The following is a 15,293-nucleotide window of genomic DNA, read 5'->3' as shown; positions in this document are numbered from 1 at the left end:
AATAATTTTGCAATCCTGAAGGGATTAAGTAGAAGACAATTATTGGAATAGTACCCTGTTTGTGCTCTAGTGGGAACCATGGTCCTGTGTTATAGACTTGCATCTCCAGCTGGTTATCTTCTGGATTTAAAGGGCAGAAGTAAACTGTCCCTGTGCAGTAAGAGTACCACCTTTCAATTTATGTGGTGTGTAACACTAATACCCTGTACCTGAGTATTGTATAGCGTTCAGTTATTTTTAGGATAACCTAATGTGTACTAAGAGCCAAATCAAGTTTCCAGCTTCAAGTGGGTTTACCTACAGGTGCTAGTAAATAAAAACGATGAAAATACTTTGGGTTCCGAGATAGAAATGTGAGATTTAATGAATTAATCACGTCATCTTTAAAAGTCTACTTGAGTAGCAGGGCTGAGTAGGGAGGTTTGGTTTTGTTTTTTTTTAATATAAAATATTTCAGGGTTTTTTTTTTAAGATTTTAAACTTTCCTAGTTTACAAAACTTAAAGCTTTATTTTTCACACAAGTGGAAATCTTGTGACATTGCGCAGTAGGAACCACCAGAATGTGATGATATTCCTGAAGCAAGTATGGTTCTTGGGATTTCCAGCTACTTGGGGGGAATTGGTAGGAATACTGGGAGAAGTGGTAACTAATGTGTTTTTTCTCATCTGGTTTGTTACTGTGCGGAGCTAAAGAAAAAAGAGCATGCTCAATGTTTTTGCTCTGAAGCTATCAGGAATCTAGTCATATGTCGGCACTGTTCCAAAGTCAAATGTTTCCTGTGAAATAGCTGTGAATCTGCATTTTTTTAATAAGTGAACTTTTAGCTTAACAGAAGAAGTCCGTACATAACTAATGTCTTGATCATGAGGATAATACAAAGATCGATATTTAAGTAATTTCTTTTTAGAATATCAATTCAAGTTTTGCAGATGTCTTGCCAAAGTTAGTGTTAAGAGAAATAAGAAGTTTTAAAAAACATTTGCGAAGGATTTGAGGGAAGTTCCAACTTACTTGAGTTCTTTGAGGCAACTTGAAAAAAAACTTGTCAGTGTCTTCTAGTTACTCTTTTTTGTTCACTCCTTCAGAGCAGCTCAAAAGGTAAAGCGATGGAAAAGGGGATTTTGGTAGCTTTTCCGTTCAAAGCCATAGAGTTTTTTTGTTCTTGGTCTTTGAATGTTTTTTGTATCAACTACGTCTAGTCGCAGCAGCAGGTTGATTTCATGGTACACACGCTTACCTATAACTGTGTATTTTTTTAGAGAAGTGGGTCTCTCTGAAGAATTTCACTAAGTTAACCTGTAAACTTTGACTTCTCTACAGGGGGAGAAAACTATTCAGGCAGTGCCAGCAGGAGCAAAACCTGCTATCATCACTGCCACAAGACCCATCACAAAAATGATTGTTACACAGCCAAAAGGAATAGGGTCCACGGTCCAGCCAGCCACCAAAATCATCCCAACTAAAATTGTTTATGGTCAGCAAGGGAAAACGCAGGTACAGTGAGGACCCATTTCTGTCTTGAAATGTACCCCTAAATTTTAATGGGAAGTAAATAATTTTTCACTGTGTTGCCGCATTTGTTGCAGGATTAATATATGTCTATGGGGAATGAAACTTAGGGGTGTAATGAGGTGGCCTTGATTCTGATTTCTTGAGCACAGCGTTTGCATTTGTTAGCTGTTTCTGGAGGCCTAGAGCAAGCCAGCAGTATTTAACTAAGCCTTTTACATAGCTGAAACTGTCTGGTCTTTGCTCTAGATGCCCGTTTAAGTCTTACGGCTAATGGCTAGATCGTGAGAAATAAAGACGCGGAGTCTGGACATAGGTCATCCATCCAATCTGAGGTTTTATTGGAGTTATTTTCTGGTTAATGTTTGTCCAGGTTGTCCCTGCAACCTTGTGTAGTTGGTGGGGCTGTATACAGAAAACCTGGCTTTCAGTTTCATTTTTTTTTTTTCCTCTGGTTGCACTTAGTATTTAAAAGAGCTAAACTTTTATCAGGTATGTTATTTTGCATGTCTTGATTGTTCAAGACTCTATTTATTGTGGACTGCAGAAAAGAGGTGCTTGTCCGTACCAGTGCAGTGCATGTTCCAGCTCACTTGCGTAGCTTTCTCTTGTCACACCATACTTGTATCCAGCCCTGAAAAATGACTGTTTAGTGGTTTATTGTGTTGAGTACTCCAAATTACTGAGAAGTACATTCTTGTGCATTGCCATTTACTTGGGCTTTACTTGTGGTTTAATAATCAGAGCTGCTGAATTTACAGGTAGACTTTTTCAGTAAATTAGGAATATTATGTAGGTCTTGCACATTGATCTATTTGAGTGGCACCCTGCACTCTGATTGCTCAGACCTGTGTTTTTTGAGTGCTTTTACTCTACACAAAGTTTGTCTTTCTAATTAGGTTCTCATAAAACCAAAGCCGGTGACATTTCAAGCAACGGTTGTGAGTGAACAAACTAGGCAGTTGGTGACCGAAACGTTACAGCAGGCATCAAGAGTAGCAGAGACAGGAAACTCCTCTCTCCCAGAAGTGAAAGAAGAACCACAAACCTACACTGACAGCAGCTCTTCTTCGACAGAGTCCTCCCAGAGCTCCCAAGGTGTGTATTGCTGTCACATTAAAATACAAACGAACTGTCTCCCAAGCACGCTAGCTAGTTTCATATAACTCAGTGTCTCCTTTTAGCGCAGGTTTTCACCCAGTCTGTTAACAGTAATTGTCATTGTTTTCTTCCCTTATGGCTTTATTTATCTTTTATGAGCTATTTATTCTGTGCCTTCATTTCCTGTGTGAAAAGGGGACATAATGATTTCTTGCTGGGCTCTGACTTGCTGGTACAACGCTTGTGGCCTGCAGCCTGTTCCCTCTTTTGGGGGAGTCTGCCAGAAGTAGGCAGTGTAGCAGTTTTGGGTTTGTTTTTCTTTTTTGGTAGCCCATGCTCTGCCACCCTCTTTCCTGAGTGTATTGAAGCGTCTCTCCACTGCATGACTGAAAGCTGTCATTTAGAATCATAGAATCAGTGAGGTTGGAAGGGACCTTTAAGATCATCAAGTCCAACCATTAACCTACCCTGATAAAAACACCACCACTCCTAAACCATGTCCCTAAGCACCTCATCTACCCTTTTCTTAAACACCTCCAGGGATGGTGAATCCACCACCTCCCTGGGCAGCTTATTCCAATGTTTAATAACCCTTTCAGTGAAAAAATGCTTCCTAATATCCAATCTAAACCTGCCATGACATAACTTGAACCCATTTCCTCTCGTCCTATCACTTGTCACCAGGGAGAAGAGGTCAGCTCCCATCTCTCTAAAACCTCCTTTCAGGTAGTTGTAGAGGGTAATAAGGTCTCCCCTCAGCCTCCTCTTCTCCAGGCTAAACAACCCCAGATCCCTCAGTCGTTCCTCATAAGGTTTGTCCTCCAGACCCTTCACCAGCTTTGTAGCCCTTCTCTGGACATGCTCCAACACCTCAATGTCCTTCTTGTAGTGAGGGGCCCAAAACTAAACACAGTACTCGAGGTGAGGCCTCACCAGTGCTGAGTACAGGGGGATGATTACTTCCCTAGTCCGGCTCACCACACTATTCCTGATGCAGGCGACCAACATATGCATTTGACCAACTGATGCATTTGACCAACATAATTTTTCGTCCTTTTATAGGCACCTATATCTGCATCAGGACATACATCAGGCATGCAGTCCTGATGGGGATGCTGCCATGGCGTCAAGCTCTTTGTGTGGTAGAGGAGGATAAATAATAAGGCATAAATAACATAAATACATAAAAACATAAATAGCCATTGGTCAGTAGAGTGTATCACTGCATCAAAGCAAATGTCTCTGTGTGAAACGTGGGTACTTATGTGCATTTTGGTCACTCTTTCTATGTAGTTTTATAGCTGTTGGTCTATACTGCCATGTTAAGTAAATTTTAAAAAGTTGAAGATTCAACAAACATAAAAAAATTTGGAGCTGTTAATTCACAATGCTGAATACTTGTTGATCACCTGAATGACTAAAACTTTCTAAAAAAGAGTTCAATCCAAGACAAACTCATCATACAGAGAAACCTGCTGAACTTCGATTGTTCAAACCAAAGCTTTTACAAACAACTAAGATCTAGGATCTTTTTTTTTTTTTTTTTTTTTTTTTCTGGAAACTGTTCGTAACGTCAGCAGTGTTTTACTTCAAGAGTCAATTGTAATAGAAACTAAAGCGTTGCAGAACGAGAGCATGCATCCTTGGCAGTGTTCAAAACGTTAATGGATAACGTGTAACCTGGTCTAATTTAGAACTCTAGCCCTGCTTTAAAGCAAGAAGTTGGACAAGAGTCCTCCAACCCCAAAGGGTTCTGTGATGACTTGATGTGTCTTTGTTCTTTTGCAAACAGATTCTCAGCCTGTAGTCCATGTGATTGCTTCAAGAAGTCAAGATTGGTCAGAACATGAAATTGCTGTGGACACAAGCCCTACAATAATTTACCAGGATGTATCCAGTGAATCTCAGTCAGCTACTTCCACGATAAAAGCTTTGCTGGAACTTCAGCAGACAACAGGTGTGGGAACATGTGCAGTTGTTTAGGATAACTTCAAAGCTTATTACTTGCTCAAGCAGCAGTTTGTAATAAGTTTTGTAAGCACCTACCTTTGAAAAGCACCTGTCTTGACTCAGCTTGATTCCTTTCTTCTTATCCTGCAACAGTTTGTTTGAATCTGTTATATAATGTTAACTATGTATTTAATTAAACATTTGCATTTATATTGGAGGTTTATTTTATTATGGATGTTTATATATTCGAAGTTTATTTTATAATTTCTTTTCTTCTAAAGCAGTGAAGGAAAAGATAGAATCGAAGCCACGGCAGCCTACCATTGACTTGAGCCAAATGGCTGTCCCAATCCAGATGACCCAAGAAAAGAGACATTCTCCAGAAAGTCCTTCGATTGCTGTAGTAGAGTCAGAATTAGTTGCTGAATATATCACAACTGGTAAGTGACTACAAGGTAGTGTGATGGTGGGTTTACAGTTGAAGTCAGAGGACTTAATTTTGGAATTTTCTTACAGTAGGTTTGATTTTTGTCTTTTCACTTTAATTTGCTGTAGAGTAAATGAGTCTTTTCTTCCACTCTTGAAACCCTGTGCAGGGGACAGAGATTGCCTCTGCTTTTCTGGGGCATAGTGGAGAATGTTTCTAACTGAAACAAAGGGCGGTTGCTTCAAGACATCCTAGTTGAATAGATTTTCTGGTCCCTGATCTGATGGAGAGGACAGGCTGCCCCACTTGTCTTTAAGGAAAATGTCTAGTAAGGAAAATGTAGTAAATGAAGTTACGGGAACTGTATAGTATTTTTTGTACATATCAAGAGGAGTCAGACTTAGAACTTGCTTACCAGGACTAAGTGGGTTTTTAAGCCAGGTGTGCATTTAGCATGCAAATGCAGTCCCCAGTTTCTTCCATTTGCTAGAAAGCTTTGAACTGATAAATTTGCACTTTCTAAACAAATAAATGATTCAAATTGAAATTATGGTTGGGATTCAGCTCTAAACTGTTTAAACTCTTGACTCCTCCTATCTGGTTGTCCATTTTGTTTAAGTCCTTGACTCCCTTGTCTCTCTGATGCTTCTTTACAACCCCAGAACGCGAGGTGTGAGCCATTTCCCATACATACATGAGAGGATCAAATTACCTGTTTTCCATTTTAATTTCTTAACCCCACATTATTGGTTTCCCTACTTTATTTGGAAAATAGAAGCAAAAGTATGTTGAAAATCTGCATTGGAAAAGAGGAATAAAACTTGGTTATATTAAATTGCATAAGTACATATCTGTAACTCCAGTGTTTTTAGTGTTAAATGGCTAATCCGATATTTTTATTTTTCATTTTCCTGCTCTGTACATCCTCCCCTCGCTTCCATCCCTTGTATGGTCTAAATTTAAGTTGTGTGAAATTGGAGCTGGGGGGGGGATGTTATTGTTATTCTTTTAAATAACACTTACTGTATCTGGCTTCAATTTTGAATGTTTGAGTCATGTTCCTGCTCTTTTAAAACAAACTCAAAAGTATAATAAATAGTGTTAAAGGGATCTCCAATTAACAGTCTGTTATCTTCACTGGCACAGATACTGTGCATTGAGCTTCTGTTCAAGGTTCCAGTTTCTGCTGGGTCTGGCTGTAAAAGTTGATGTAAAATAGGGCCCTTTGCAGGGAGGAGGGGAAACTACAGTTGATATCTTTGTAGACTTAAGTCCTTCCCTGCAGCTTAGAAGCCATATAAAGTACAAAAGTTGAAAGTTCCCTTGAGCTATGATTACTCTTTGAAATACTGGGATTTTTATAAACCTTGAGTTGATATACAGAAACGCAGGCTGTTGGGAGTTGACTAGCGGCAGTTTCTGCTACAGCACAGAACGGGTTATTTTGCTCTTAGATTTTTGCCCCTTCCCCTAGTTTCTGTGATGACAGCCAGGGAATGCAGGTAATTGAGTTTTTCTTTTTGTTTTAGTTTCTGCTTCTCAGGATTCATCGGTAATCCGTTTCTGCTAAAAATTCAGTAGTAAGATAGTAAACAGTCTATAATTTGTTGAGAGATCTCCTGCATGCGCCTAGACCAAAGGATTAGGCACACTTTAATCTATGCGGGAGCTGGGATTCAGCATGTGCTTCCTCGCGAGATGAAGGGAGCGGCTCACACATCTTAGTGTCACCATTTTTTGTCTGTCTGCAGACTCAGGAAGACAACACTGTATTGGTTCACATTCGGAAGAATATCTACACAACCATATAGGTTAGAAACTTTATTTTTAAATGAAGTTTTCGATTGTGCAGGAACTGTTGGGGGATATCCACGACGGATCTGGCACAGCATGCAGGCCGGTATTGATATAATCCAACTCCTTTCTTGGAGTCGGAAAGTAAAATCATCATACTAATCCAAAACATGACCTTTCTTTTAACTTTCAGGAAGGTCACTAGAAACTTTTTATCTTTAAGTTACGTTACAACTGGATTTAAACTTTGCTTGTTCTCCTTCAGTTATTAATTATTTTGTAACTCAAAAGTTAATTAAAGCAGATACTTACATATTAGTGTGGACAGGCATAAAGTAATTTGGATTCATGTCTTATCAGTGACTGCAATATAGAATGGTTTGTGGTTGGTTGTTTTTTTTTCTCAGCAGAAGATCGTTTCTCTGTCAATCCACTATTTAATTACAGAGTCATCACTGTAGCTCCATAACTCATGCTGGATCTGTTCTAAAAAGTGACATAGACCCACGATAAGGTCTCCATTTTTTGGTCTGTGATTTCTGATCAACCTCACTTGCTTTCACGGTACCCAAATGTTTTCTAATTGCTAATCTTTCAAATTTAGCCTATGCTCCGGAGAGTATTTCTTGCAGTTTATCAGTGGCAGCAATTCAGTGAGCAAGGCTTGCTGTTCTTAATTGCAGTCAATCGTGCAGGTGCTTTTAACAGTGTGAAAACCACAGGATGACTTGTGTCATGACATTGTGACTACCATGTCATGCTGGTGCTGTATAAAGAACCCAGCTGAAAATTGAGTATAAATTCTGCTTGCAAAGTTGGTGTGATGGGAGAGGGAGGCTGGAGGAGGTTTGGACCAAGCGTGATTACTCAGGAGACAGAGACAAAACCAAAACCCCCGAGTTGCTTCTTGAAGAGGCATCTCAGAATAAATATATGCTTTAAGGTTGAAGCTGGCATACAGTAACAGATGTTTTTCATACTGGGATCTTTATTTCCCTCATATACGCTTTCAGTTGAAGCTTAAACGCAAAGCAAATAGTTGAAGTTACTGCAGTTAGTTCTGGAGAAGTGCCACTGACCTCTTTACTTTCAGTCAGTCATCGGTCCCAGCCCCACCAGCAGTCATCTCAGCCCCAGAGGACCCTGCTGCAGCATGTGGCCCAGTCACAAACAGCAACGCAGACTTCTGTTGTGGTGAAATCTATCCCCGCATCCTCCACAGGCGCAATTACCCATATCATGCAGCAGGTTGTACCCTTTCTTTTCCCAACAGTCTATAAGCAGCAGTAGGTTATGTGAATTATATAGGATCAGGGCTTGCTCTGAATGAATATGTCGTGTTGCTGCCGTTGAAAATGCAAAGTGTAAGGGCAAATTAATAACTTAATTTTAATACTGCCTGTTTTGGTGGGGAGGGTGGTGGGATGAAAGGGAAGCAGGTACTGAGATTACCTGAGACTGTTAAGTAAGCGATATTAACAGCCACTGTGGGAAAGATAGTGCTTCCTGGACGAGTTCTTGCTGCCTGTATGTCGTCTCTTCAACAGCAACAAGCTGGTTTTGTCTATATGTCGTGTTGCAGGGGCCTAGGCTCTTTACATTATGTTGGTGTTAGTGTAGGGGAAGAGGGATGAAGCAGAATCTGGTCTACACAGAGGACACAGTGTCTTTTTCACTGGAGGGATTTAGTTTGTGAATAAGCAAACTTCACTGAATGAAAAAGTAAGATTGTATTTAGACCAGTACCGTGAGGATCCCAAACACTTGAAACAAACAGTGTAGCTTGTGGTGGAATCTTACTGAAGCCACTCCGATGCCGTTGTTCAAGACCCCCTCAACTCTCCAGTGCTTTAACTTCTAGTAACCTCAGCTGTGGACCAGGACAGTACCACGTTACAGTTATAAACCCGCTTCAGAGAGTGTGTTTTCACAGGTGTTTGAGTAGGCTGCTTCATCTTGCTAACGCCATTTATTAATACGTTTATACCATGGTATACAAAGCAGAGTAACGTAGATCTCTTGCTCCCTCAAATCCCTCAAAAAAATCAAACAATGTTTGTGCAATGCCCAAGAAAAATTGCAATAAAATTTTGAGGAAGGAAGAGAGGCTCTCTGCTGAAATAGGGTAGACTGTAGGTATGTGGGGAGCTGCGGAAGAAGTCACGGGGAAGATGCCTGAGCTCTCCAGTGGCAGAATAAGAATTTATTGTGCAGAGAGACTCTGGCTTTAATGAGGAGCTACTGGTTCAACTGCCTGCTGCTTCATATCCAGCTGCCATGCAACTTTAGAGGCTTTGAACCTTAGTCTGACACACGCGAGGGCTACAGAATCTCCACTGAGGGTTAGTTATACAGTTAATGTCACAGAGAGACGTACCATGTTTTAACATGATAAAAATAGCTGTTGGTTGCTTACGTATTGTGAAATTCCTGTGCAAAGGTATCTTTTTATACGTGAAATGGGAGTCTGTAATGGTAAAATAAGTTAAACTAGTCCAGTTGAAACATTAAAAATTCTTTTTAGATTGTGTATTCTTAGAATTTATATTTCTCTTTACTAACTGGCTCTAACTTCTTCTTATTAAGGCCTTAAGCAGTCACACCGCATTTACCAAACACAGTGAGCAACTTGGAACTGAGGAAGGAGAAGTGGAAGAGATGGACACCTTAGATCCTCAGACCGGCCTGTTTTACAGATCCGCCCTGACACAATCGCAGGCGCAAAAACAGCAAAAACTGAGTCAGCCGCAGCTGGAACAGACTCAACTGCAAGTGAAAACTCTGCAGTGTTTCCAGACTAAGCAGAAGCAGACAATCCACCTGCAGGCCGATCAAATCCAGCACAAACTCCCACAAATGCCCCAGCTTTCTATAAGACATCAAAAACTAACCCCCCTGCAGCAAGAGCAAGCACAGACCAAACCAGATGCACAGCACCCCCCCCACCACATGATGGCCAAAGAAAGGCAACTCCCTACCTTAGTGGCACAGCCACAGCAAACTGTAGTACAGGTGCTGGCAGTAAAAACCACGCAGCAGCTGCCCAAACTGCAACAGGCACCAACGGCACAAAAAATCTACGTGCAACCCCAACCCCCCCAGAGTCAAATGCAGCTACCTGCCTCTTCAGAGAAACAGCCAGCAAGCCAGGTAACGGAATATTGATAGCATGCAAAATACAAGTCGCTGTTCAAGGAGACAAAAAAAAAAAAAAAAAAAAAAAAATTCGAAACACCAACCCTGTCGCTGTAGCAGTGTTTTATCCTGGCAAGAGAGAACTCCTCATTTCGCTGGTATTAATTGCCCCGTCAGAAGGTTGACACTAGGAAAGAGAAGCACATGTTAATAGGGGAAAAAAAAAATCCATAGAGCTCACAGATGTGTTTTGTTGGACAGTTTTTTATGAATTTCTGCCACCACTGGTGCATGGAATTTGTCCCTAATTATTTTCTTTTAAGTTTTAGATATGACACGTTATTAATTTCCGTTCCCGTAGCACTTTTTATTTCTGTGGAAATAAAGATGAATACACTGCAGTCTCCCAAGGCTCTCCATTGTACGTCTTCCTTTGTAGTTTACATCTTCCTGAAATTATATGGCTTTCGTGTACAGGAGTAATTTGATTTTCCTTGGGAGGGGAAAATGTAAAGACAGGGAACATGGCGGGGGCGGGGGGAAGAAAAGTATTTTAACTCCAGAAAAGTACAATTTTTTTTTTTTTTTTTTTTTTGGCCCTTTCAGGAATACATGTGAAAACAAGAGGGTTAACAAACTTCACATGGGGATGTAAATCCCAAAGGAAAACAAAGCTGCTGTGGTATTGTACTGCTACAATCCTTATCTAGCAGCCTATAAAGCTGCTTTTTCCCCAGACTTCGATTAACTGTTACCGTATCGTTGCTAATTCCTTTGTTAAAACACTTGAGTTTCAACTGTCTTCCTAATAGCAAGTATGTTGTTTGTACCATACTGTCCTTGGAAATATTGATTAGATTTTCAATTTAAAAAAAAAAAAGAAATAATAATCTAGCTGTAACATGCACAACAAAAATTTGATTTTCAGGTGCAGCATCCAATTATAACGCAAGGATCCACTGTTACAAAGATAACTTTTGAGGGGCGTCAGCCTCCTTCTGTTTCAAAGGTAGCAGGTGGCAGTTCTGTGCCCAAACTGGCATTGCCGGTTACCAGCCTATTTCCCACGCAGGCATCCGCGAAGACAGCAGTAGCAGATCTTTTGAGAGTGTCTATGGTGGAAGCTCAGATTGATACAAACCTAGAACGTACGATAGTGGATCCCCCAAACAAGGCTGTGTCCACTAGTAAACTCGCTAGCGAAGGAGAGTCGTCACCTTGTACCCAGGTGCCGAGGGTGACTGCAGTAGGGATGACGGCAACTTCCATCCCCCAGCAACAGACATGTACAGAATCCAGTTCAAGTCCTCCTGCTGTTGGTCCTACTTTAACAGAGAGGAAACTCGATGCACAAGGAATGCCTCCAACAAACCAGTTTATACACATTCAGAGTATATCACAAAAGAAAGCTGAAGAGAGTTCATCAGAAATTGTTATCCAGGTAAGAGAAGACCAGAGCAAATAAGGCAAAGGTTGAGCAGAGCAAACTCATGTCTAGTGTGATGATAGCAACTGAACGGTGTTCGAGTATTTTTGTTTTCCTTCCCCAGTTTTTGGTTCTTTTTCTACTCTTAGGCTTGTAATGAATTACTACTTCCAAGTGTGCGATTCTTAAACTGAGCTCGAGTTTCTCTAGCGCTGTATCATTAGCTGTGTCCTCGGTGTCGTCCTTTCTTTTTCTGTTAAAACCAACCAGGCTTATCTAATTTTACAAAGTGCTTTCGTTTGAAACGCTTAAAAATGCGGTCTTCACCACTTACTATGGAACTAGATCTAGAATTTTTTGTAGTATCAATTAATGTTAGCACTGAGTATAAAATTAGTGCTAAAACAAATGAAATAGTGGGGTTTGCTTACGGGGAAAGTTCAGGAAATAAGGTCTGGATTCAGAATAAAGTTTGTTAACTTCACTTATAACCAGTCTTACCTCTTCTGAGAGAAAATTACTATTGATCTTCAGCCTAAATGTTTTGAGTTGTTGCCTAACTGATATTTCCATTGATTCTGCTGTCTTAACTATGATGTTTTATGATGTAATACGTGGTCAGAATGTCAACTGAGGAAGTATTTAAGTCATCCGAGGACTCACAGTGGTATAATACGAATCTTTGTAGACAAGTTGGCACTGTAGACGTTCACACAAATGATAGCATGGTTTGAAATGGTTTTATCGTGTATTATGTTTGTGTTGCAGTGAAAACACTTCTGATGTGGGGAAAATAATCTGTGTATAAAGATTTCAAATTTTTCATGCTACTTTGTAAAACCTTCATTGCCGCTAACTTCGCTTTTGTAGAAATCAGCATTTCTGTTCTCATTTTTAGTCCTCATTTCCCTAAATAGACAAAGGTAGATTTTGATTTTACTTCCAATTTGTATATTTTGAGAATCTGCATTATTTATCATTGTGTTGTGCTACGAGCTGTTTCAAAAGTCAAATACTTTCAGTTGTGTAAAGATGTAGATTTAGTTTGTAGAACCTATAAAAGTATAAGCAGAAATAAATAGCTCAGATTTGTTGTGTTTCCGCAGCCTCTGTGCTGCTGCAGCTCTGAGCAGGGCCGGAGCTCCTATTGTGTCGTACATGAAAAACCACAGCTAGTCCAGACACTCATATCTGAATGTCTTGTCTGAAAAAAGATAAGAAGAAGATAAGGCTGAAGAAAGTATCGCCTCTGCTTTGCATTTGGGGAATGATAGATGGTGGGCATTGGGGCTTGAGCTGTTGGTTGTGCTGTCACAGACCTGTAGTGAAGATCCAAGGCCAAGATCAGTGCCTTAACAGCAAGATTATTCGAATTTTATCTTTCACCACCTAATCCGGTGAAAGGGGGCTTTGGACCTTTATCTAACCTAATATAACATCCCTTTGCTAGGGAAAATTCCTCTTGGCATCCCAATATCCCTTTTCCATGAGTACCCACGCTTGTGCACATGCCTTTCCGTGCGAAAACTATGCGTGTTTAAACTTTAATCTTTTCTTTCTTTCAGACCATCCCTCACTATTCCATCCCTTGTCACTCCAGCTCCAATGTGGTAGTGGAACCCAGCGGGCTCCTGGAGCTCAACAACTTCACCAGTCAGCGCCTCGACGATGAGGAGACGACGATGGAGCAAGATGTGGACAGTAGCACTGAGGACGGCACTGAGCCCAGCCCCTCTCGAAGTTCTGCTGAACAATCCTAAAGGAATTGGGACACTGGAGTGCACTTTAAAATATCTTGGGGATTTTGAGCATCCAAGATGCCCTCGTATTGTGATGTCTTAGAGCACTTTGCCTATTAAGAGTTGTTCATCGGACCCTTGAAGCATCAGTGTGTTTTAACAAGATGGTCTTGCAAAAGCTGCATCTTTAAAATTCTCTCAAAAAAAAAAAAAAAAAAAGGAGATGTAGTTACTGAGATTTAGTAAACCTGTGACAGTGGAATGTACTCCTGTTAAGAAAAAAAAAAAAAGTCCGCAGCGATGCTACAGCCCGTGCGATTTGAAGCCCTTGCTCAGATACTGAAAACAGCTTTCAGTGAAAAGGGATTGTTATTTTGCTGTCTTTTCGTTAGCTGTTGAGCAAAACACTATCCAAAAAAAAAAAAAATTTAATAAATATTTGTATTTTTAAATAGCATGTGAGAGAAAAAGTGTCTCTGACAGTGCTGGAAAAGCCCCAGAAATTTTGGAATTGGTTAGCTTTCTTGCACTTGTGCTCACTTAGAGTTAAGATTTTTTCATAAGCCGAAAAATATAGTTTATTTTTTTAAAATTCTTGTTGGTGAATGTTTGGAAATAAGCTAAATCACTAACTGGTAGCAAAGTGGATTTGCTAGTGGATTTTTGTTTTCGTGCTTTACAAGAAGTAGGGTAACGGTGTACGAGGCATTTCTTTGTGCCATAAGCACATGAAGTGCTCATCTACTCTAGTTAATCTTTGATTATTTATTTAAATATAAAATTTAAAGTGAGGCCAAGTTGTTTAAAAGGTTCCTGTGAAACAGGCAGGTGTGTTAACTCTAATACAAAGGGGGCCGGGGGGAGGAGGGGGAATGTATTTTGCTATAAATCAATTTTTCAAAAATTGGGGATAAGTGGTTCAACATCTTTCTCGGTTGAACCTCAGAATTTAGAAGTGAGCTAAGCCTTTAAAAAAAAAAAAAAAAAGAAAAATCTGTATTTTACTCTTACATGCTGTTTGTAAAGTGACCATTTGGGGAGTTTAAAAGCTTAAATCAGTATACAGTGGTAGGTTGCAGAAATTAGCCTTACAACTCGGCTTGTTGAAGCAATACGTCGGGGTTTTGTGATCGTTACAAGCCACCGAGAGAGGTTTGGGTTCAGGTGGGGTAAGAGAACCAGTTTTAATACGTTCTGCTAATGAAGACAATACTTTTTTTTTTTTTTTTTCCAAATGTATATAAAAACATGTTTTTAACTGTTTTGTATAGATTTCATTATAAATAACTGAGCATTTTAAGACTTGGACATATTTAATTGTATATACATCTATCAGCCTAACTCTGCCCACTTTTTGGTGCTGAAGTACTACTGTAAGTAGATTTCATCCAAAGTCTAATACAGCTTTTTGCGTCAGTCTTTTTTTTTTTTAAGCTGTGATTTCACTGTTGATATTGTAGTTAATCTTAAATTCCAACTAAAGGAACTCAAAACTAAAAATACAAAACCTAAAAGACCGTTTTATCTTACTTGTCCTGAGTATCCACCTATGTAAGAACGCTCAGTAACCCCTAGATGGTGCTCTTGGTTTTTCATCGCAGTTATTTTATAAATTAAGTCCCTATGACTTTCATACACTTATTTTTTCGCTTTTGTTTTCTTTTCCATCAGCATTAGTTCCAAAATAATGTAGTTTATAATGGTGAAGTGTCCTGATAAATTCAACGTGCAAATGCTGGAATAGTGGGGTAGGAAACTAATTATTTTTGCGTTACCTTTATGTTGGAATAGATATTGGTTTGGTTTCTGCTGTACTTTAGTGCTCAGGGTGGAAGAGAATAATGTATTTGAAATGCAACATACCGTATTTCTTTCTCTAGTAAAAAAAAAAAATAACCCTACAACTATGCCATTCTAGGTGGTTCAGGTTTTGATAGTTGTTGGAGAGCTTTCACTCCTGTTTTAATGAAATAATGGTGACCAACAAGGGTGACCAAGTTATGATCTAAGTCCTGAAAGTTCCACGTTGCTCCAGAATGACAAAAAAAAAAAAAAGCTATTTGATAGAGATTTTACCGCCGGTGGGATTGGACAGTCTGTTGTGGTTTGCAGATGCCAGCCTGAGGCGTAGTCTGTAGTTTTCCGTACACGGTTATGAAAAGTCCAAAGCAGGTGACAGGCAGTTCTGCTGGCTTGTGTCACGTTCTCAT

The 15,293-nt window shown here is 39.8% G+C and overlaps 1 protein-coding gene across 1 annotated transcript in view; it reads left to right on the top strand.

Annotated features, from left to right (window-relative positions):
* Nucleotides 1–14,076, top strand: part of EMSY (EMSY transcriptional repressor, BRCA2 interacting) — a 41,048-nt gene extending 26,972 nt beyond the window's left edge. Inside the window, exons 13-20 of the mRNA XM_082498169.1 lie at nucleotides 1,323–1,496; nucleotides 2,411–2,609; nucleotides 4,405–4,569; nucleotides 4,847–5,002; nucleotides 7,877–8,031; nucleotides 9,370–9,933; nucleotides 10,991–11,359; nucleotides 12,910–14,076. Of these exons, the coding sequence (XP_082354295.1) occupies nucleotides 1,323–1,496; nucleotides 2,411–2,609; nucleotides 4,405–4,569; nucleotides 4,847–5,002; nucleotides 7,877–8,031; nucleotides 9,370–9,933; nucleotides 10,991–11,359; nucleotides 12,910–13,104 (1,977 nt within the window). The 3' untranslated portion in view covers nucleotides 13,105–14,076. The remainder of the gene's footprint in view (nucleotides 1–1,322; nucleotides 1,497–2,410; nucleotides 2,610–4,404; nucleotides 4,570–4,846; nucleotides 5,003–7,876; nucleotides 8,032–9,369; nucleotides 9,934–10,990; nucleotides 11,360–12,909) is intronic.
* Nucleotides 14,077–15,293: the final 1,217 nt, after the last annotated feature.

This window comes from Vanellus vanellus (assembly GCF_965231255.1).
Source record: "Vanellus vanellus genome assembly, chromosome: 1".
In the NCBI taxonomy this organism is placed as follows: Eukaryota; Metazoa; Chordata; class Aves; order Charadriiformes; family Charadriidae; genus Vanellus; species Vanellus vanellus.
Note: the sequence above shows the minus strand (reverse complement) of the source record. Positions and strands in the feature narration are given on the sequence as shown.